This window comes from Zootoca vivipara, chromosome 3 (assembly GCF_963506605.1).
Source record: "Zootoca vivipara chromosome 3, rZooViv1.1, whole genome shotgun sequence".
NCBI lineage: Eukaryota > Metazoa > Chordata > Lepidosauria > Squamata > Lacertidae > Zootoca > Zootoca vivipara.
Window position 1 is genome coordinate 10,635,333 of NC_083278.1, and position 23,517 is coordinate 10,658,849.

At 40.2% G+C, this 23,517-nt stretch overlaps 1 protein-coding gene across 4 annotated transcripts in view; it reads right to left on the reverse strand.

Moving 5' to 3' along the window:
* RANBP17 (RAN binding protein 17) overlaps positions 1 to 23,517 on the reverse strand; it is a 160,567-nt gene that overhangs the window by 126,424 nt on the left and 10,626 nt on the right. For 3 of the 4 annotated variants that reach the window (XM_035110144.2, XM_035110143.2, XM_035110147.2), the window contains exons 5-14: positions 23,079 to 23,144; positions 21,269 to 21,373; positions 19,468 to 19,633; positions 17,836 to 17,909; positions 16,083 to 16,202; positions 15,643 to 15,789; positions 15,159 to 15,331; positions 14,580 to 14,773; positions 10,309 to 10,414; positions 6,787 to 6,922 (exon numbers count right to left, since the gene is read on the reverse strand). In XM_035110144.2, coding sequence (XP_034966035.2) covers positions 6,787 to 6,922; positions 10,309 to 10,414; positions 14,580 to 14,773; positions 15,159 to 15,331; positions 15,643 to 15,789; positions 16,083 to 16,202; positions 17,836 to 17,909; positions 19,468 to 19,633; positions 21,269 to 21,373; positions 23,079 to 23,144 — 1,287 coding nt within the window. The remainder of the gene's footprint in view (positions 1 to 6,786; positions 6,923 to 10,308; positions 10,415 to 14,579; positions 14,774 to 15,158; positions 15,332 to 15,642; positions 15,790 to 16,082; positions 16,203 to 17,835; positions 17,910 to 19,467; positions 19,634 to 21,268; positions 21,374 to 23,078; positions 23,145 to 23,517) is intronic. The other variant, XM_035110145.2, reaches the window with a different exon arrangement.

Here is a 23,517-nt window from a genome sequence, read left to right on the forward strand (position 1 = left end):
GCTCATTAAAAATAATAATTGAACACACACATTTTAATGTAATTAACCACTAAAAGTACAAATCCCTGATTACAATGTGAACCATATATGTTCAGTTCTTCTAGTCCCAATGAAGCTAATGCATTTGTATACAGTGCATTCAGATAGTGTGAAATGCACTGCAAAAATATTAGAAATGTTAAGCTTAAGTATAAAGTCACTTCTGTGGCCTTGCAAAAATACAGTATTTTTTAAACTAACAAGAAAACCAGAGGCACAATAATGAGCATTTTTTTTTAAAAAAAAACCATTCCAGTTCCAAAATAAAGTAAATTTCCAGAATATATACAGATTCTGTTTGCAATATGAAAATTGTACTGATAAAGAACATTTTCTTTAACATACTGTACATTTATGTCTCTATATTTTGTATTTTTATTCCACAATTATCAAGCACAGATAGAAACTGCACACAAGAAAGTGTGATTAAAACAGGAATTACAATTAAAATACTTAGCTGTTCTTTCCAGGAAACTATCACCAACTTTCTCAATGTTTCTCAATATTTTTGGAGTGAGGGATTATTAACAATTTCTCTTCTAAGTCACCTGCACTGGGGGGGGGTTCTTTCTAGGATTATTTTCCAAGAAACTCTACTCCCTGCTCCAAATGTCCTTTGCAATAATTATGCATCACAGATTCATCTTTGCTTTATAGCACCTCTCCACAGAAACAATGTACTGTATGTAGATCCTTGGGCTTCCAAATCATGCTCAGCCCAAGGGCCACAATCAGAGACAAAAGGGGCGGAGCAATGAGTGTAAATATTACCTTTCTGCAGTAGGCTAGTTTCTATGTACTTTCACATGCCTCTTTTTATTCACATCCAGACAAGAAAGAGGCATTACCAGAATTGAAGGACACATTCCAGCCAGGCAAAAATACTTGGGAGTGCAATGCCAAGCCACGGAAGCTGTGACCTGGGGAGAATTGCAAGTGCTAGACAGTGGTGCCTGGTGGGCCACATTCAAACTCTGGGCCTGAGGTCCTCCACCATTGATCTACACCAGGGATTTCCAACAGGTCGATCGTGATCTATTGGTCGATTGCGGGGTGTCTCTGGTCAATCACGGGACACCCCCCAAAAAAAGCTCAACAACTTTTGTTCCTAAAAAAACCTCAACAATTCTGGTCTCTTGGAAGCTGGACATCCCTGATCTACACACTGCGTGCAGCCTAATAAAGCTTTGCCTTGTTTTGGAAACTTTTTGAGCTCCATCTGCACAAACGAGAACACAGAAGTCATTTCAACACTCAACAGGTTTCAGAACATGCTCAGTTGGTTCTAGAACACCAACAGCAAGCTCCCTATCACAAATAAGAGTTTAAAAGGATCACCAGGATAAATATGCCTTGTCAACCATTCAGTCTACGACTAGTGTCAATACAACTAGCAAAACTATGAGACTGTCTTGAGTGTTGGAAAATGCAATTTGTGAAGAAGCAGCAACCATCCTATTCATGTCAAGCTATACGACCACAGATCTTCAATCTAACAGAATGGCACTAATTGCAAAAACAAGACTAATGTTGGCATTTGATAATGCTGTGCAATCCACACCAAAACATGTAGACCAAAATGGGGAATGAAAACGCCTCTCAACATTGCTATCTATCTATCTATCTATCTATCTATCTATCTATCTATCTATATATCTATCTATATATCTATCTATCTGCCAGCATTTATAAACCACTTAGTATTTCAAAAATCTCTAAGTGATACACTGTAATGAAAGATATATATTATTAAAATGAAAATGCAAAACAAAGCAGTAAAAGTATATAAAAACAAAATAGCAATTCAGAGGATTCAAACACATAAAGCAGGTTCCAATGTTATGGATCAGTGAGAGTCTGGTCTTCATATTTTTAAGCAGATGGATTTATTCAACATAGGTTTAAAAAAGGGTAAAGAAACCCTGGATGGTTAAGTCCAGTCAAAGGCAACTATGGGGTGCGCCGCTCAACTTGCTTCAGGCCGAGGGAGCCGGTGTTTGTCCACAGACAGCTTTCCGAGTCATGTGGCTAGCATGACTAAACCGCTTCTGGTGCAACAGGACATCGTGCCAAGTGCTAGAGTGCATGGAAACGGCATTCACCCTCGCACCGCAGTGGTACCTATTTATCTACTTGTGCTGGTGTGCTTTCGAACTGCTAGGTTGGCAGGTGCTGGGACAGAGCAGTGGGAGCTCACCCGTTGCGCAGATTCAAACCATCAACCTTCCGATCGGCAAGCCCAAGTGGCTCAGTGGTTTCGACCACAGCGCCACCAGCTGCAATACTGTGGACAGGACAATCACTCATGCCGTTTAAAATCACATTCCAAAGGAGACTATATTCAGATTGAAAGGGTGTGTTGTTTCAAATTTTTATACAATAATTTTAAGCTCTTTATATAAAAATAAATGAAAATGAGAAAAGCTATTTAATAGGCATCAGTGGTCAAATTAAATTATGATGTGCATTCCTTACAAACAGTTATTGTTACCTATGCTCACCTATAGCCATTTGTAGTATTTAAACCGCTACTAACATGAGTTTGACCAAACTGTGGGAGACAGTGGATGACAGGAGTGCCTGGCGTGCTCTGGTCCATGGGGTCACGAAGAGTCGGACACAACTAAACGACTAAACAACAACAGTATTTAAACCAATACTATTGCATCACCAATGATCATTCTGCCTTTTAAAGCTATTTCAGTTCCTGCAACTGGTTATACACCTCTCCAAAATCTGTGGGTTGTGTCCAAGTAAAGCATAACTCAGAATAAAACCACCAGATTCTATTCAACTAAATCTTACTCAGAATAGAACTACTGAAATTAATGAACCTAAATTAGTCATGCCCACTTACTTCAATGGGTCCACTCAGAGTCAGACTAGCACTGAGTACCACTCATTGAAATCAACGGTCTAAGTTAATCACACACATTGATTTCAGTTGGTTTACTCTAAGTATGACTTAGCTGGATTCAATCTTATAGGTTGTTAAACACTCCAAACTGAAATAATCTAAAGCATTGTTGAGAGTGCTTATTATCAATGCCTCTAACTATAAAGGACAAATGTAAATATTTTCTCTCCACTGTTAATCTTCAAGACATATATTTCTCCGTTACCCCTGCAAGGTCATTTATTTCCTGCATAAAGCAGAGGGCAATTAAATGGAAGGATAAACCTGGTGCCCTGAAGAGAGAAAACATCCACAGTCAATTGAATATTTCTGATTCCTTCCCTCTCTTTTTCAGCGAGCGCTACTTGGGGAGCACATTATGCTGAAATGCAATCTCATAAATATCATTAAAAACCATAACAATATAAATGTGTAATACATAGAACAGAGGGAGCCTTTCCCCACTTGGGCTTCTGATCATTCCCTACTGCTTATATTTCCTCAACAGAATGAAATAACCACATTAAATAAAATAAATAAATAAAAGAAAGAAAGAAAGAACATGTTTAATTTGCATGGGAGAAAATACAGATGTAAAGGTTAACAAATCAAAGATCTATGTGTGTACACACAGCGTATGTTCTATAGCATAACAGCACCACAGTTTTCCACCTATGTGTCTGAGCATAGCTATTTGAAGGAATGATCATTGGACTTGATTGGTTGCATGGTTAGTCAAACATTTGCAACTTGGCCCTTTGTACAACCAAGTACAGTACAGTACAGTACAGTACAGCCTAGATATAGGCTATTTTTTAGAACTCCCCACTGCAGTATGCAGAGCATGACCTTAGTTAGTATTCTCCAAACCCTCCAGATTTGCAGCAAGCCTAATAAAGTGTTTGCTATATTACAGAAAGCATGACCAGCTGGTTTCTTTGGTAAAACTGGATACTAAGCCTCCCCTTATCAGTTGCTAACAAAATGCATCTTTAAAAAAAATCTGTCAAAGTTCAGCTTAAAAAGGATCCCCAGCAGAGTCTCAATGAGGCTGAAGAACACAAACAACATTTTTTATCAAGTTTATAAATATCACTTTCAGTTAATTTAAGCTACTTTCAATAGCCATATAAATGGTTGTCATCTTAACTAGATCCATTTTTACATCTCTCTTTACTTCCGTTTCCAAACATGAATCCTTCTAATCAATAAGAGTATATCTATGCAGGCAATATATAGCAGAGGATTTACTGTAGGGATATAATGCCATCTGCTGCTACAGTTGCTGCTATAGCAGGGGGAGATAAAAAGCAAAGACATAACTGGGCCTTTAGTTTTAAAAAAATGCTTTAGAGATCATACTGTTTCATTTTATCCCAGAAACGTTAAACCCAGACATTCAGAGAAAGGACCCGGGTTTTGTTGTTATTCAATCCCACCATCCCACAACTAGAACACCTCTATTGCCTGCCAGATCTGAAAAACGCTATGTTCAGAATAGATTCACAACACAAGTTCTCTCATCCTTTCACAGGTCCGTGCTGAACAGGATTGTGTAAAGGTTCCAATAAGGATTCACAGTGTGGTGGTGTTCAAGTTTTATTCTGATGAACCTGTATCACAAAGCAACTTGATCCTGGCTATATTCAGAAGTAGATTGCCTCTGAATACCAGCTGCTGAAGGGAAATAACAAAAGAGGCATCTTGCCCTCAAATACTGCATGTGGACTTCCAAAAGGCATCTTCTTCACCACCATCAGAAACAGGATACGGGACTAGATTGGTCTTTGGGCTCCTTTTTCATTATCAGAGGGAAGCATTAGTGAGTAATGATGGACTAGATTCCCTAAAAACTGCTTATCTACCATCACCCACCTTCCCTTGCAATTTGCACCCACAGCGATGTGTTAGGTATGCCATCTTCCAGCTACGGTAATGTTAAGCATACAGGGTTATTCCTGCATTGCAGAGGACTGGACTAGATCACTCTTGCGGTCCCTTCCAACTTTCCAATTCTGTGATTCTAGGCTGATCAGCACTTGAAGTTATCCAATACCATTTACATCCTATCTAAAGGGAGGCACAGCAGGCATACAGTGTTCCTCCAAGAAATCAATGAAGAGAGGGTGCTCTGAAAAGGCATTTTACTCAGAGCACACCCATTGTAATTAATGAACATGACCAACTTAGGTCCATTCATTTCAGTGGATCTACTCTGATTAAAACATAACTTTCTACCTATCTTTTAAACAGGAGCTGTGGCAGCAGGGTCAATATGCCCAGACCTAGGAAAGTGAGGGTGAATATGCAACAAATCAGAGAGGGAAGCCGGGGGTTTCACAGACTACTGCTTTGCCTCATTACATGATTGTTTCCTTTTAATGAAGCTAATGTGCTCTTCCGTAGTATCAATTCTCAGTTTGATGACATCAGGTGAAAACAAAAATAGCCAAAAGAAACTACAAAAACTAAGGCATTAGGAAAAAGTACTTCAAACTAGACAAGCTTGAAACAGCCTAGACTTCTTCAACAACAGGAAGAGGAATTTTTTTTATAGTTGGTCACTATCAAATCAAATCTTTACTGCTACAGTCAAGGACCAGCAAATGTTTGCCACTGTTCACATATCAAAACAAAAACACCTTCTGTATTCAGGAATTTGCCTAAACACACCAACTCTCTGAGCGTGGACAGGATTGCATCTATAAGTCCAGTCTCCTTGCCTGCATTGCGCACACACGGTCAGTTCTCTGCCTTCTCTGTGTCGTATAGCAAAAGTCTGCAGGGAGTTTCTGCTCATGTTTGCTTGAATGAGACTAGACTCCTCCATGTGATCAGAAACTGGCTTCAAGTAAATACAAGCGGAGGCCCCTCAAAGACCATTCCCACATAACAAGGCAAAAGTCGGTGACTATGGAGTAGGACCCTGGGGGTGTGGATTGTGTGTGCACTCCTGTCCCCACTTTGAGTGTCCACATACACAATTTAATTTATTTTTTTCTTCATGGGACTTGGCATTAAGTATCTCTAAATAGAGGCGTACACCAAAAGGGGAGAATAAAAATCATGATACTGATCTGGTAATCAGAAAGCCCAATTGCTGTGTCTAATCTTTCATCACTGCCTTCCTGCTAAATATTTGCTTTGGACAACAAGCAAAAATTATTTCAATCTTTCTCAACATCAACTTATCAGCTCTGTATAATATCTGTATTATGAGTGCCCCCTTAAGTTAGGGGGAATTAACTACTTTTTCCTTAAAGAATGTGTCATACTTTCTCTTTCTTCTCTAGTCAAAATGCAGGAAAAGCCAAGTAGTGTGAGAAATTCAGTAGAAATCGAATAAATGAGTAACTGTCAAAAGGACAGAACTATTAAAAGTATAAATCCTGCATACCCAGCTGTGAAATATAATACAATATAGCAAACTCTGTTAAATGCTTGAAATAAAAGACAAAATGCAATGTAATCTTGAACTGTTTAATGAATACAACTGTTGAAAAAGTGAAGTACTTTCATACAGCACTCTGAAATGAACTTGACTACAAATACAGAAAATATGTCAAGAAAGAGATAAAAATCATATTCATCTGCAGTCTAGTCACACCAATTCCACACTCTGTTCCACGAACAGCAGCTTCAGCTCCTTTGCTGAAACAGCTTCCCAATTTACTTTCAGTGAACAGATAATCTCTCTCTACTAAAATGAGCAGGGCTGCTTATTAAGTGAAAGAGCACACACAAACTCTTTGGGGTTCAGGATCAAGTCTCCCCACAACACACATATCTAACAACAAGAGGCTTTTTCGTATAAAATTAAATTGTGTAAATAGTTTAGGGAAAACACTTACCTTTGAGGTGCGCTGGAGCTGATCTCCTACGTAGGTTTTACGGAACTGATCCAAAAACCAGAGTATGGCAAGTTCCACTTTCTCATTGCTAGAGCGTGGTAACTGGGCGTCCAGCAGAGAAATTAGCTGAAAGACTCTGAAATCAGTTTAAAAAGAAAACATGTATAAAGTTGTTGGGTTTTAAACTTGATATTCAAAATGATTCACAGGTGCACCAACCATTAAAATCTAAACACATCTTCAGTTGAATCAAACTGTGTTCTTTTTGATCAAGCAGACACCTCTGCTATGAAAAGAGAAGAGCAGTCATTTTTACCAATTTCCCTGTTCTGAATTTGAGTTTACACAACACACAAGCAGCCAAAGTGCAGACTAGCATATGAGTATCACTGTAGAGTTCACAGGAACCAACACTGTCCGTTTGCTGTTTCATGTCTCTCTGGTTATGATTTTGTTCAACTCATTGCCTTTTTAAACTGTATGTTACTTAAATGCTCCTGGTTGGTGGTTTTAATTATGTACAGAGTGATTTAATGGACCTGGGGAGATGAATAGAGATGCCCCTATAAGAGCAGTTTCAGGTAGGGAGAGGTACGGTGATTGTGCTCAGTTAAGAACTTCCCCCAAAGAACCAGGTTCAGTTTGGGTATGTTTTCTGTTCCAACACTGAGTAGCTTCTCTGGCTCAAAGCAGCTTCAGTCAGCTCCAGCTAATACACCTATACCTATACTTGGATGAGGACAGCTCATCCAATTATCCAGGCTTTGGTAACCTGCCACCTAAGACTATTACAGAGCATTATACATGGGGCTGCCTTTAAAAACAATCCAGAAACTGCAGTTGTTTCAAAACAGGGAGACAAAACTTTTAAATGGGGCCAGGCATTATGCCAGTGCTTTATTAACTGCATTGACTCCCAGTCAGTTTCCAGGCCCAATTTATAATGCTGTTTTTTAACCCAATAAAACCTTAAATGGCTTGAGACCATGTTAGCTGAAAGATCACCTCCTCCTGTACAAGCTTATCCAAATTTTAAGATCCTCTTCAAAGGCTCTCCTCCAGGGGTTCCATCAAGTTAAGAGGGAGTAGGTGATACCAAGGAGGGGGCCTCAGGACTACAGCTGCAGAATTGCTTCCCCAGAGAAGCTCATATGGGGTCCACTCTAGGGTATTTTCAGTGTCAGGCTTATTCACCCATGCTTTTTTTATTCAGTTTGGATTGTAAAATGTGTTATGCTGTCTGTGTGCACATACTTTGCTGTCTTTTATCACTTATTGTTCATTTTAATTATTGTATATTGCATTTTTAATATTGTTTTGTTTGCTAGACATCTAAAAATATGTATTGATTGGTGGGGGAAGTGTGTGTGTGTGTGAGAGAGAGAGAGAGAGAGAGAGAGAGAGAGAGAGAGAGAGAGAGAGAGAGAGAGAGAGAGAGAGAGAGAAGTTTTGTGATTGTGCAGAAGCTCCCAGTAGATATTAGAACATTCTAGAGAGCCCATAACTTTCCATTCTGCTCTGAGCACGCAGCTGGTGTTTTCGAACTATGTGTGTCATCTGAAGTGCCAAGGCCATTGGGAAGAGTGTGTATCTGCTGCCCAGTGAGCAGTCTTTCTCTTTCTCTCTCATTCTTCTACAGACTTGCTTTTATTTTTTGCATTTTTTTCTAATAAAATGAGCAGGGCTGCCTATCAAGTGAAAGAGCACACACATTTTTTTGCATTTTATGTTCATGTGGTGCAATTTCTTAATGTTGGGAATGGATTTTGCTCGACAAAGGCCTGAGCTGTGCCTTGCCAGGGATCTGGCAAAGAACTGTTTATGCCTTAGTAAACTTTCTACTAATGGTTTTTCCTGCGTCTGGTGTCTTTTGGGGATGCACGCAATTGCCAAAGTTCCACTACTCTGCTAATCAATCAATGCCTAGGCAGGGCTTGGGGCACTGGATCCTGGCAATATATAGAATGGTACCTGTATGTATGTACAGTGGTACCTTAATTTACGAACTAATCTGTTCCAGAAGTCCGTTCTTAAACCAAAGTGTGCTTTCCCATAGCAGCGGGGGATTCTATTTACAAATGGAACACACAGAACAGGAAGCGAAACATGTTCTTATTCCAAGGCAAAGTTCACAAACCAAAACACCTACTTCCGGGTTTGCAGTGTACTTAATCCAAGTTGTTCATAAACTAAGCTGTTCTTAAACCAAGGTACCACTGTATATGTATGATGATGTGTGTGTGTATCACACTGTGAAACACAGTGTGTGTATGAATGAATAAAGGTAAAGGGACCCCTGACCATTAGGTCCAGTCGTGACCGACTCTGGGGTTGCGCGCTCATCTCGCATTATTGGCCGAGGGAGCCGGCGTATAGCTTCCAGGTCATGTGGCCAGCATGACAAAGCCGCTTCTGGCAAACCAGAGCAGCACATGGAAACGCCGTTTACCTTCCCGCTGTAGCGGTTCCTATTTATCTACTTGCATTTTGACGTGCTTTCGAACTGCTAGGTTGGCAGGAGCTGGGACCAAGCAACGGGAGCTCACCCCGTCACAGGGATTCGAACCGCCGACCTTCTGATCAGCAAGCCCTAGGCTCAGTGGTTTAACCACAGCGCCACCTGGGTCCCGTATGAATGAATACCTGTGTTCAAAGGACATAAAGTCAACAATGGCTAGAGCAGAGGTGGACAACCAAGGATTTTCTCTACACATGGTGGCAATGCACTTCTTTGAGACCTAGTCAGTTTGTGCTCGACCTATGATTCATATCTTGTCCTGACAATAAGATCCTCTAAGCCAGGATCTCTAGGCTGGTAAAGTGTTCTGTGTAGGACAGTACACACACAGGGCAAACAAACGGTTGCTTCTCTTGCCAATTAGGAGAACCCTTTTCTCCTTAATCTTGTTTTCCACACAGAGAATGTCCAGAAGGATCAGATTACCTTCCATGAAAGAAGAACCTGCTCGTTTTAGTTTAGCACCGAGGACCTAGGCCCACAAATTCAACTCGTTTACCACACTGAAAACGAGCAGCATGCAATCTGCAGGGACAGTCAGGTGACTGTGATTTAAGACAGAGGTGTTATCCAATGCTGTCAAATGAGCAGTTCTGTAATGCCAATTCAGATTCCAAGCCAATACAGTGGTACCTCTCCTTACGAATTTAATGCGTTCCGAACACACATTTGTAAGTCGAAAAAAATTGTAAGTCGAATCCCATAGGAATGCATTGGGAGAAAAAAAGTCGAAGCAACCCTATCTAAAAATTCGTAAGTAGAAAAAATCCTATCTAAACCGCATCCAAGATGGCGGACGGAGCTCCATTCGTAAGTAGAAAAATTTGTAAGTAGAGTTATTCGTAAGTAGAGGTACCACTGTATGCTGTTTTGAAAGCCATTCTCTGTTCATCAAATCTGAAAACACAGAGGGGTAAACAGGACTTTTGCCCATAGCAATTTTCATTCACAAAGTATGCCTTCTTTTTTTAAAAAAAAGTTTGAGGGTAATGATGCACACTTACCGACAAGATAATTCACCATCCATAGCATCATGTTCATCAGTACTGGTATAAGTTAATCTTCCGCCTACAACAGTTCCAACAAGATATACAAGCCATGCCAAGCATCCTAGCATGGTAGGGATGGGGATAGGGAGGGAGAGAGCATTTACATTACAACTTCATACAGCATCTGATCCAAACATATTGCAGGCTGTTCTAGTAAATGCTAATGTTTATTGATAAATTGTTGAATCCTGTCTAATTCTTTGAAGTCACTTGATGATTCTTATAATAAATTCATAAATATATTGTAGGACATGCTATTGTGTCTCACATTTTACCAGGAAGAAGGAAATGCGGGTGAAACTTGGGAGTATACCAAACCACTTGGTTAGCCTTGAAATCTATTCTTATAATCTTCTAAAATGTTAAGAACTGCTAGCAAACATCAACATTCACCGAGTTTCTGATATGTATCATAACACAGCTGAGGAAGTAATTCCAGAATTAAGACCAAATTTTGCTTTCTGTTATAAATCATACTTTGATACAGTCATCTCAAGTACTATAATGTCCATTTTTATGACAACATTCTGACTAATGTTCCAATTCAGCAGGTTTCAAAAATACACTGCTGACCTAGATTCTGTTCAAGTTGGCATCCACCTTGACTATGGGAGGGGAAAGGCCTTCACAGCTCTAGTAAGTGATCTTCACTGCAAATCAACAAAAAGAATACCCCTTTCCTCATGCTGGCAAGACTTCTTTGCAGCTTTTGACCCTATTCTTTGGGGCCTTCTTGAACATCTGGCAAGTATCCGAGAGGTCATTCCAATGGTCACTTTTTTGCCTTTGAAATAACAGGGGGACCAGGAATACTCCTAGATCTAGCTGTCTTTACTGGCTTAAGAGTCTTCAGTGATGTGGAGTGCCTTTTGCCACCTTCATCTGGTTTGCCAGCTACAGACATTCTTGAACAGCGACAGCTTGGCCACAGTAATTCATGCTCTAATAACTTCTCATATAGATTACTACAATGTGCTCCACGTACGCCTGTCTTTCAGAAAGATTCTGAAACAGCAGAATGTTGCAGCAAAGTTACTGAGTTGATCAGCCACCCAGAGCCACATATCACCAGTTCTGAAGGAGTGGCTGCCATCATATACTGTTGAGAACTTATAATACCCTGAATGATTTGGGACTTAAATACTTGAAAGAGCTTCTTCTTATATCGTCCTGCAGTGATGCAAGAGAAGGCCTTCTTGGTGGCCACACCCCAGCTGTGAAATGTCCTCCCTGCTGAAATTTAGTTGGCACCTACTCTCTTTTCACCCTAGTGCCAACTTAAAACATGTCTGTTTACTCAAGCCATTAGAAATAAATAATGTTCAACTTTGGAATTTGAGGCATGTCTCTGCAATTTTATGACTAACTGAAATTTTATCTGTTCTCATGTTCAGTTAATGGATTGTGGCTTTAAAAAAAAGAAAATTTTATTGTTCCCCACTCTAAAATATTAAGATGGAGGGTGAGCTATTAATAGGGATCACTGCAGACACCATCCCTTCTTTATGGGATCTATTGTGAGGAGTGACAACATGATCATTTTTCTACCCCCCCCCCCCCCCCCGTTGGTTTGATTTGATTTGTTATCACTTCGAGCTATTGAGACTATAACTGTTTTAAAATAAACTGACCAAGTTCTGCTCCTCATTTGGTATGCACTTGGTTGCTGTCAGTAATGCAGATTCTGTAATCAAATACTTATTGCAAAAACAAAATCGGCATTTTTAAAGTACTATTTCACAATTTTAAGGCCAGCACCACCCTGTCTGAAAGCTGGAATATTGGCAAGTCTGAAGCACAGAAAACCGTTAAATGGATTGATAACCTCCTCAACATTTAAGATTAAACTCTAAAGTACTCCCGTCAGCGCATGGAGTATTCTGTTAATGATCTTGAGTTAGTCCCTATGCACAGAAAATAGAATTCATTTTCCATCACAATTCTCTATGCTTACTTCCTCTATTCAAAACATTCAGTATTGCTGCTTTTCCAGCTGCTTAAGGAGAGTATTTTTTTTCCTTACCAAAATAATTATTGCTGTAATAATCTGTAATTATGTTTTATAACAGCAATAATCCCAAAGAAATCAGTCATTACCATAGATCACAAGTAATCGTTAACTACTGTTAATGACCCATTTCTTGGGGATTATTGTTTTAGTAAACCACGACTGCATCACAATCGATACAGAAACCAAGACAATATAATAAAATGAGGTCTTAATATTATATTAACTTATTTTGTAACATTAAAAACCATTAAACATCTAAATTAAAGTGTGCATAACTAGAGGAGGTAACATTTATTGTTCTGTGCTAACAGAAAACATTTAGTCCACAGAAAAGATATTGAATATTATATAAAGAGAAATACAAATTTAAAATAATGCCAACGTTTTCTTTGGTGGTGGTGGTGGGCAGATTCAAACACTTTGACCTACAGAGGTTTTCTGAGAATAGCATCTAACCACTTTCATCATATGTACACACAACTTGGGGTACAAAAATATTAATGGAGTCATTAATTTTCTTATACCACTGAGTATCATCTTCAAAAGATGCATCTTCCTTTATAATCCTTAGCATCCCTGTATTGCTTCATGAGTATTAAAAACTATTTGCATAAATTACATCCATAGTGCTTACAACAACCCTGTAAAATAGGTCAGAGTTGTTATTCTGATATTACATATGGAGCAGGAAAGTACCAAGGCTGAGACAGTAGGCAATGTAAGGCCACTTAGTAAATATAATTATGTATGCTTAAACACAACTGCACAATGACCAGTGACACACAATTACCAACATAACATGTCTTGCTTTCTTTAATTATAGCCTACGGCGCTCTACGTGGGGCTACTTTTGAAGGTGACCCGGAAACTACAACTAATCCACAATGTGGCAGCTAGACTGGTGACTGGGAGTGGCCGCCAAGACCATGTAACACCTGTCTTGAAAGACCTACATTGGCTCCCAGTAAGTTTCCGAGCGCAATTCAAAGTGTTGGTGCTGACCTTTAAAGCCCTAAGCGGCCTCGGTCCAGTATACCTGAAGGAGCGTCTCCACCCCCATCGTTCTGCCCGGACACAGAGGTCCAGTGCCGAGGGCCTTCTGGCGGTTCCCTCACTGCGAGAAGCCAAGTTACAGGGAACCAGGCAGAGGCCTTCTTGGTAGTGGCACCCGCCCTGTGGAATGCCCTCCCACCAGATGTCAAAGAGAAAAACAACTACCAGACTTTTAGGAGACATCTGAAGGCAGCCATGTTTAGGGAAGCTTTTAATGTTTAATAGATTATTGTATTTTAATGTTTTGTTGGAAGCCGCCCAGAGTGGCTGGGAAAACCCAGCCAGATGGGCAGGGTATAAATAAATAAATAATAATAATAATAATAATAATAATAATAATAATAATAATAATAATTAGGCCCTCTGTCTTGGAAAGCCTTGCAAGGCACACCCAACAATAATAATATCTAGCCCAGACCAAAAGATCTAGCTTCTGAAAAGGGTAATTTTCATCCCACCAAACTTTAATTCTTTGAGTGTCTCAGCAAGCATGCTGATAGCAGCAATCCAGCAGATTATATACACCTCAACTTTCAAAAATAGTTTTGACAAATTCCCTCAACTAAGAGAAAGGAAAAGCAGCAGCAGCAAACATTAAACCCCAGTGATCAGGTTCCTCCCTGCCCGCATTCATCTATCACTTGGCAGAAGCCATTTCATCAGGCTCAGCAGAAAAATCGGTAGGAGAAATAGGAGCACTCAGTCAGCTCTCTTGAAAGGCCAGGTCCAACTGGCTCCTCTCTCTCTCTCTCTGGACTGTTTCCATTCCATCCATTCATTGTAAGAGCTACAATGCAACTGAACTGGTGCTCAAGTTTATTTTCCTCTTCCTACTCTTTTTAAAAAACCACTCTTTTGTGTCATGCCTTTAATATTTGTTTTTATTGATCTTATTTAAACTGCTCTAGAAGTCTTTTTGGCTGAACAGCAGGGTAAAATCTGCTACTCAGGAGCCCTCCGAAAGTTGTGGGACGTCCCCATCATTCCCAATGACTTGCCATGCTGCCTGGGGCTAACAAGAGTTGGAGTCCAACAAGGCAGGTTAGCCAGCCCTGCTTTGTGTTTTCTGATAGCATTTTTCCTTTCTGTGCCAGCAGAGTTGTTCAGGAGGTGAAGGCAAATGTACCAGACAAGCAAACTTTCAGACAACATGAATACTAACCTTCCTGAATTGAGATCGCCAAGGGATTTCTACTAGAAGACTGCAACAGCTTCTGATAGCTTTGTGCATTTTGGTCAAATAGCTGTACAAGAAGAGCACAAGTCTTTTCATATTCACATCTGCTAACTGTACACAGTTGCTCCAGCTGCTGAAAAACTGTGGCTGTATCATCCAAGGGATCATCCAAGCCATCTCTAGAATACATACAAATAGGAAAGTCATTCTGGGCAATGTAAAATGCATTGTGTATGAATGTAAGCATTTTGTCTTATGTATTATCTACAAGCTGAAAAAAGCTTCTCAGGAGAGCTCCTTCAAAACATACACTCCAAAGCCCAAAATTGAAAGATTATAGAGCTACGATGACCTATTATCTTAGGCATCCAACATAGGAAATAACCCAATCTTTGACTGGACCAAGTTGAATTCAGGAGCACTTTTACCCTCACAATTTTGTATAATCAATCAATCAATACTGTTATCATAACACAAGAAGAATATACTTGACAAAAACAAGTATGCTATCAAATTGGAAACAGTACAGCAATACTCGTGGAGAAGACTACTTCATGTTGTTACCTTATAACCATGGGGACAGATTCCAATCTAGAAGTAATATATGCCTTTGTGATCTCAGGTGCATATGTATCCAAGAGATGGGGTTCTGATGATTTCACAAAAGGCACCGAGGCAACCATTCTCTGCCAAAGGGTTAGCAAATAATGAACGCTGTTTGGTGCAAATTCCCAATGCTACGAAGAAGCAAAATGAGATTTTCATTAAAGTATGTTTTAGCCCAATGTGAGCAATTACAAACATTGTAATCTGTACTATTACCGTTATTTACTATTTCTGTTCGTGCCTCAGTTAGAACCAAAGCCCCGAGATGTTATGTAAAACTGCAAAAAGATATGCTCCCCAAAGCTGATGCTCTCACAGAGTAAGGCTATTGGAACATGTAAAGCATCAGTTTTAATGAGTTCATCATCATGCAAGGTGTGCACTTTTAAAAAATCCTCCTTTTTATTAAGTAGATCACAGAACAGTTCTACCATTGTCTTACCTGTAAACTAGTAATAGTGAAACTGGCTATCAATCTAATAACTTCTGGGTAATCTTTCACAACTACTAATTCTCCCAGTTGATAATTAGTCTTCAGTCGAGCCAAAAATCGACAGAATTCATGATAGTTACCAGGATCCGATAAACCCTAAATTGCACACAAACACAGAAGATTGTAGTTAGTAAAGCAATCGTCTAATGTCACCAATGCATGCTTTGAAAATATATACTAAATTATTTTGCACAGGGTGGGCCATTCCAGAATGTTCTGCATGTCCTGAAGAGGATCCTGAAAGATTAAGACGGGTACTGAAAGCTGTGTTACAAGAGGCATATTCAGAAAAATAAACATTCCGCCACAATTTAAATTAGCAGCAAGACATGTTTTAAAAAGTGGACATCGTATACTCAGAACTGAGGAGAAAACTGACAAATGTATACCTGAGGATTTTCAAGTATTCTTTTTACTCCTTTGATCAGGTTACCAAGATATTTGGCCCGTTCTGGGTTGCTAAATAAGGATCTCCTTGTAGAAGCAAACTGAACTAAACAAGAAAGTGCCTAGAAAGAAAACAAGGATTTAATCATTTTATTCATTAGCAAGATACAACCATTCCTTTTTGGACTAACGGATACCAGAAGCATCAAACACCTTACTGCTTATACCAGTCAAGTTTCTTCTAGCTTAGAAAAGTCTATAAATTCACGGTGGGCCAACAGCTACAGTAGTCAAACACAGTCTATATTTAAAACACAGAAAGCTGTCATCAGTGTTCATGCGCCATTAAAAACAATGCTAAATAAACTGATTCAAATACACATATCTGTAGGGACACCATCTCTACAATGGACACAATTCAGGTAGTTACTGGCTTCTGGTTATGATCATATCCTAACAGAACACTAGCCAGGCAACATGGTGTTGATACTGTGCCCTGTTGCAAGGGCATGTGCTGTGATTGCACAGCTAACCAGAAGAGCACAGTCACTCATGCTCCATTGTGACAATGTAAGAGAGTCACAGCAACTCTGGCAATACAAAGCCAAAACTTAGTGGAAAGGGCTGCATGGTGGGGGAAGCATGGAAGAGTGGCCCATTTTGTTAGAATTCTACCCACCATTCCACAATTTGGGGGTTATCCCTGGAGCAACTCCTGTATGACAGAAGTTAATATTTGAGGCTATTTATAGAGAGACATCTAAAATTATGCATTATTTGGAGGGAGAGATTTTTCTTCCTCTCTCACAGGCTACTAGAATCCGGGGTCACTGAAAGAAGCTGACGGAAACCTCAGGGCAGACACAGGGCACAGTCAACCTATTCACTTCCACAGGATGCAACAACAGCCACGACATCAGCTTTAAAAGGGGGTTAGACCAAATTGCGGCTAATAGTCATGATGGCTATTTAATAACTCCAGCATCAGAGACGTTAGCGCTCTGAATACTAGTTTGTGCAAAGCACACGCAGAAGAGTGAGCAGCCCCGAGATCTTCGGATGAAGGGCAGTACACAAATTTAATAAATAAACAGAGAGTGTTACTGCAACATCTAAGGACAGAGATGCCCGTGGAATTGCACTGGGAAATGCAAGGCCAAAATAAACCCACACATTTAAGCAAGGCATGTGCTTTCTGCACGTTTTTACTGTTTGTGGGCAAATACAGTGGTAGCTCTGGTTAAGAACTTAATTCGTTCCGGAGGTCCGTTCTTAACCTGAAGCACCACTTTAGCTAATGAGGCCTCCTGCTGCCGCCGGAGCACGATTTCTGTTCTCATCCTGAAGCAAAGTTCTTAACCCGAGGTACTATTTCTGGGTTAGTGGAGTTTGTAACCTGAAGCGTTTGTAACCTAAAGTGTTTATAACCCGAGGTACCACTGTACATAATTGATGTTGGGCTGAGCATTTGCTGTGGACTGTGGGAGAGGCTGCAGTTGTAGCTACATTTATAAATATACTGTTGGTTTGCTGCTGACTGATTAGCAGAAAAGTCCTGTTGCTTCCAATTGCAATTGTGTGTGCTCCCCCTCTTCTAAACTGTACTGCAGAGACCCCTTTGGAGCATACAAACAGGAGCGAAATCTAAGGCGATACAAGGGGCAATTCTGGTATGACATATTCATTAAACATGTACTGATGTCCGAACAGCTTCTGAGAAATCACTTTCATTTACTATTGGAAAAACATACTTACTAACTGAGACAGCATTGATGGGAGGGAATGATACAGATCAAAAAAGAGATCCAAGGTTTCTGGCTCCAGGAAAACTGAGAAGGGAAAGGTAAAATTATGAAATGGACAAATCCCTGCGTTACAAAGAAAATAACTTTCACAAGTTCCACTCTACTCCTCTTTTAAAAAAAAATAAAAGGAGGCAGGATTACAGGAAAAATGACCTTGACAATCCCACCCACTATTGAACCCAATGGGTTCTGACTACACATGGTTTTGGCACGATCCCTGGAATGTAACCCCCGTGTAAGTTGCAGGTTTACTGTAACTGCACAACCCAGTTTTCTTTTTTCTAAATGGTCTCTACTTCAAGAGTTTTCCAAGCTCCCTTCCAATATTTTATACCTGTTCACTGATAATGTTAACCACTGTCAAGTGCCGCTTCAGTCCATGTTTTTGTCCCCTTAACCTTGCTGCTGAACTAAGATCCCAGCCAACTAGGGACAATGTTTGATCAGGTTTACATCACAATGCCATGGAGCCAATCAAGATACAGCTGCAAGATGATGTCACAAAGCCAATTAAGGCTGGGGCAAGAAACATTGTGCCGAACTCTGAAAGGGTTCCAAATAGGAAGCTGTGCTGCAACACACTTTCATCTGTTTGCATACTCTCCTCCCCTCCTCCCCACAAAAAAAAACCCTTGACAAAACCACCACAGAGGAAAGGGGAATAAAAAGGATGTGAACCTGCCACTGCTTAAGATCAGCACTAAATTCTACTCTTGCTATTTCAGTATTCCTTCTTTTGACTCAGCCTCTCATTGTGACTGTCAAGCACAGGAGAAGCAGGACAATATGGCTTGGCTCCTGAACAAATCGGCTCCCAAATGCTGCAAACCAGTAAGTGTTCCAGTTTGCGAATGTTTTACGCAAGCCAAATGTCTGACGCAGCTTCCGCTTGAGTGCAGGAAGCTCTTGCAGCCAATCGGAAGCTGCACCTTGGTTTTCGAAAGGTTTCGGGACTCCTGGAACGGATTAAGTTTGAGAACCAAGGTACCACTGTAAACCAAACCATAGCCCTGTTCCGTTTCATTGGTTATCAGAGTTATGTTTAGGAAAGAGCGAGTATACATAAAGTTCTTGTTCACAGCCCATGTCAGGTTTTAGCGTATCCCTGAAAACCAAGTTTTTGTCTCATGACCCAAATTGTTTTCTATTAATATTAATACTAACACTTCAGAGGCTAGCAGGGGAAGAGAAACAAAATTAGTACAACATTATTTCATTGGATACCAACCACCCTGAAGCATCACGTATGACAAATATAAACCAAGGTCCCTTACATTACATATTGACTGCATGGCTCACACTTCACATGCAAAGAGTTTAATTCTACCCAGGACTACGGTCCAAGTTCAGGGAATTAAGATGTGGGACTGCAAATGGTTGTGAGCTGCGAAATAGGGGAACTTGTGTCATGACAGTTCCTCTCCAAACCCACAGAATTATTTTTTGCAAGTAATATCATGATCAAAAATACTTCCATAAGATACAATGCCTTTAGATGCAAAACAGATATTCAGCTTCAAATGTGTATAGTCATGGGCACCACGTAAAATGTTAGGTTATCACCACTAAATAATTCTCTTACTTGATCTCCAGTTTGTTGGGATCTGTACAGTGCACAGATCATCTGCAGATTCATCCGCTGAACTGCCAATGAAGTCATAGTTAAGACAATTGAGGACAAGTTTCAAAAGGTGCATTGCTAGATTTTGTTGTTGCTGATCCTGAAGATTTAATGGTTTTGCCAACATCTAAATCCAGACCAAAAAAGAAAAGAAAAAAAGTGTATGTCAGTGACTGGCCGCATTCACACATCAGTCGACCTCGCAGATAGCTGCTTCTTCCCTCCTCACCTATTGAGAGCAACAAAGTATGATCCCTCTCCTAGCAATATGTCCAAACAAGGGGCTGTGGGGGTTTTGGGGGGCTCATACAAATCACCATCAGATCACACCATAAAGATGAGAAGAGCCTTGCTGGATCAGATCAAAGGTCCATCCTGTCCAGCATCCAAAAGCCTACAGAAAGCCCACAAGTGGGATATGAATGTAGCAACGATCTCCCCATTTGTGAACCACCCTGGGATCTATGAATGAAGGGCAGTATGCAAGTTTAATAAATAAAAACAAATTAATAAATTTGTGCTCCCTAGCCACTGGTATTCAGAGGCACAGAACATAGCAATCATGGCTAGTTACCATTTATATCCTTATCCTTCATAAATGTCTAATCTGCTTTTAAAATAACTCAAGTTGGTAGTCATCTTATGGAAAGGAATACTGCAGTTTAACTATGCACTGCGCAAAGCCAAATATGAACTATTATCGCCAGCATAATTTATCACTGCAAGCCAAGGATCTTGGTTTGCTGCTCTCACTGTGGGAAATGCTACATGGGAGCTATGTGCACATTCATGGTAAAATATGAACTATGGGCTGGATTTAACTAAACAGACACACTCGTGGAAGCCAGTGGACGTCCCCTCCTGCCTCCCCCAATGGGCTCTGGGGGATCTGAAGAATTCCCAGAACAGCGTGTGGGGTGAAGAGAGGGGAGATCATTCTGTCTGGCAAGCTGAAATTTTTGCACTGGTGGAACAACTGTAGTACCACAGCACTGAATTCAACTCTGTGGCTTGCCTTGACATTCAATGGTAACCAATCCAACAATGACCATTCTGAGACCCCCTGGTATAGGGTGGTATATAAATTCAATTGAGGAGGAGGAGGAAGAATCGCTTCTCTTGGTTTAATCAAAAAACAAAGTAGCAATATAAACCACCACCATGCTTCAGAAATTTAAGTGGAGACAACATAGAGATGGACCTGATGGGGGCAAGCAGGGAGAGAAATAAACGACCCGCTCTCCCTCTGTTCTGCATCCATCCATCCATCCACCCATCCATCACCAAGGCTTCTCACAGATCCCCACTGAAATAAGTCTATTCATATGTTTAAAGTACACCAAGTTCAGTTTTCACCACAAATGTCTGCCAGTATCAATCAGCTGTACCACTCTCTCAATTACACTGGAACAAAAAGTATTATTTGTTTAAAACCCAGCATCTGTGAGCTTTACTGGCAAGAGTTCTGTTTCAGGCTGAATTCATAAGCCAATTAGACTTATCTTAGACAGGTACAGATGTATATTCTGCATCTGATTCCAATCGTGAATTCATCTCTATTCTACTATGTTCTATTCTGTTGCTTGTTCAACAGCAAACAATGTTCTGGTGGCATACTAATTTTGCTCAAAAACAAATGGCTCAGTTGGTAGACCACGAGACTCTTAATCTCAGGGTAGTGAGTTTGAGCCCCATGGTGGGCAAAAGATTTCTGCATTGCTGAAAATTCTATCTTTATAATACAGCTTGTGCTTAGGCCTACCTCTTTCAACAGCGAGCATGCCAGCATCAAAATGTCTTTTAAAGTAGTATCACGAAATGAGGTAGCTATTTTACGATGCTTTGATGAAGGTCTAGAATAATCAACCTTAAAATAAAAATTAAAAAACACTTCAGAATCATTGTGTCTTCATTTTGACTTGATAAAACATATTACTTGTATGTGAGCTACAAGACAATTATTACGCAACATGAGGTCTACAACCTATTATTTAATTCATATGATCCTCCATACCCACATGTCCTTAGTTTTGTTTCCCTCTACTTGTGTTAAGCCTAATTTGAAATAGATATATAAATATGACTTCTGTCTGGAACTCAATATCCATGCAAAATACAAGTGGGTCTGAAATTACTGTGGGGCGAGTGCTCTAAAATGAACAGGAGCAGAGTTCAAGTGGAGAAAGTCATTCAGAAAACTAGTCCTCCAGACATGCAGAATCTGTACCCTACAATCCTCAAATATAAAATATAGTTCCCAGAACTTCACATATCTAATAACAAGTTAGTTTAGAACAGGCATCCCCAAACTTCGGCCCTCCAGATGTTTTGGACTACAATTCCCATCATCCCTGACTACTGGTCCTGTTAGCTAGGGATCATGGGAGTTGTAGGCCAAAACATCTGGAGGGCCGCAGTTTGGGGATGCCTGGTTTAGAATATTGAGACATTATGGAGAACAGTTCCTTCATAAGTGCAGCCAAGCTACTTTGCAAAGCCAGCAGTGACACCTCAGTCCAAATCTATACATTAGAGTCAAGCCCCACTGATTCAATTGAACTTGCTTCAAAGCAAGTGTGCATAAGATCATATTGATATGAAACCAGAAGAGATGGAATAATCATTCCACGTAGGATAAGGATAAAGCAGAACTCCTAAAAATTCTTAGGATGCATTCGCAAGACTTAAATCACTTATTAAATTCCTGCATCTCTATAATCACATCACACCAACCCATATTGGGCAAGTTGAACTACTTTAAAAATTGCTAAGCCTAACTCCCTCACCATTTTAGTGGAGGTCATCACACACATGAGAAACATCCATCTACTAGGCTTCTCTATAGCAAAAATTACCATCAGCAACAGATAATACATATTTGCTAAGAGTGTACATCTACCAGATCAATTTGTGTAGCACAGCTTTTTCTGATGACCATCATCAAACCTAAAATTGGTCATGCTAAACACCACATGCAAGGTTCAAGGGTAAAAATATCCATGGGAGAATAAAATGCTGCTTTAAAGTGTCATCTTGGATTTAAAGTGTCACCTTATTGGACAAGCTAATGCAAATAAAAAGAAGCAAGAACCCTGCTCTCCTTCCCTTCAATCTTCTCTTTGGTTTCCTCCAAAGTGATGAAGTCTTTGCAGCCCTTAGTAGGATGTACCGGTAGATGGAATTATTAAAAGCTGCAGGACAAGTGAGAGAACATTTCTGCATCTTTCCTCCCTTAAGCTATTTCCTATACGCAGGGTGCATTTGCCTGCACTTCTATGTTGCATAGATGAGGAAGTGTGATTACTTGATATGGCTGGGGGGAGGCATTAGGTTTCGTTGGCTTTTTTCAGAGCATTATAACTGATTCAAGCAACTGTTGGATGGGCCACATTCCCTCCACTCAGTAGGCATTGTTGTAACCCATTTCTCTGCTTCATTCTATTAAAAACCTTTCTTAGGCAATTTTTTACTTTTTACAATGTACAGCAGCTTCCCAATTTTCAGCCCCATAAGACACTCTGACCATTCTCTGACAGCATAAAAGAATTTCAAGAGGAAAGAAGTGCACTTACAAAATTCATTTCCTGAGTCAGTTCTGAAAGAATCATTACTCCTATTATGCAGTGGTCCACAGTCCCCTACAGCATATAGGAAAAAAAAGTGTTAATGTTCCAAAATGAATGTTTTAGGTGCCTTTTAATCTCAGGGAGGTATTAAGCACTGTGCTTTTCTGATCATTCTGTCAGCTGAAACATTTCTCCCAACCCTGCAGAGCAGATTTGGGGGAAGCACCAGGGTACATGGGGGGAGGAGAAGAGGAAGACCACTGAGCTAGCAAGAGACCTTGCACTAGCTTCTGCTAGAGCAATGTTTCCCAAACTTGGGTCTTCAGCTGTTTCTGGACTACAACTCCCATCATCCCTAGCAAGCAAGCATCAGGGATGATGGGAATTATAGTCTGAAAACAGCTGGAGACCCAAGTTTGGGAAACACTGAGTTTAGACGAATCTG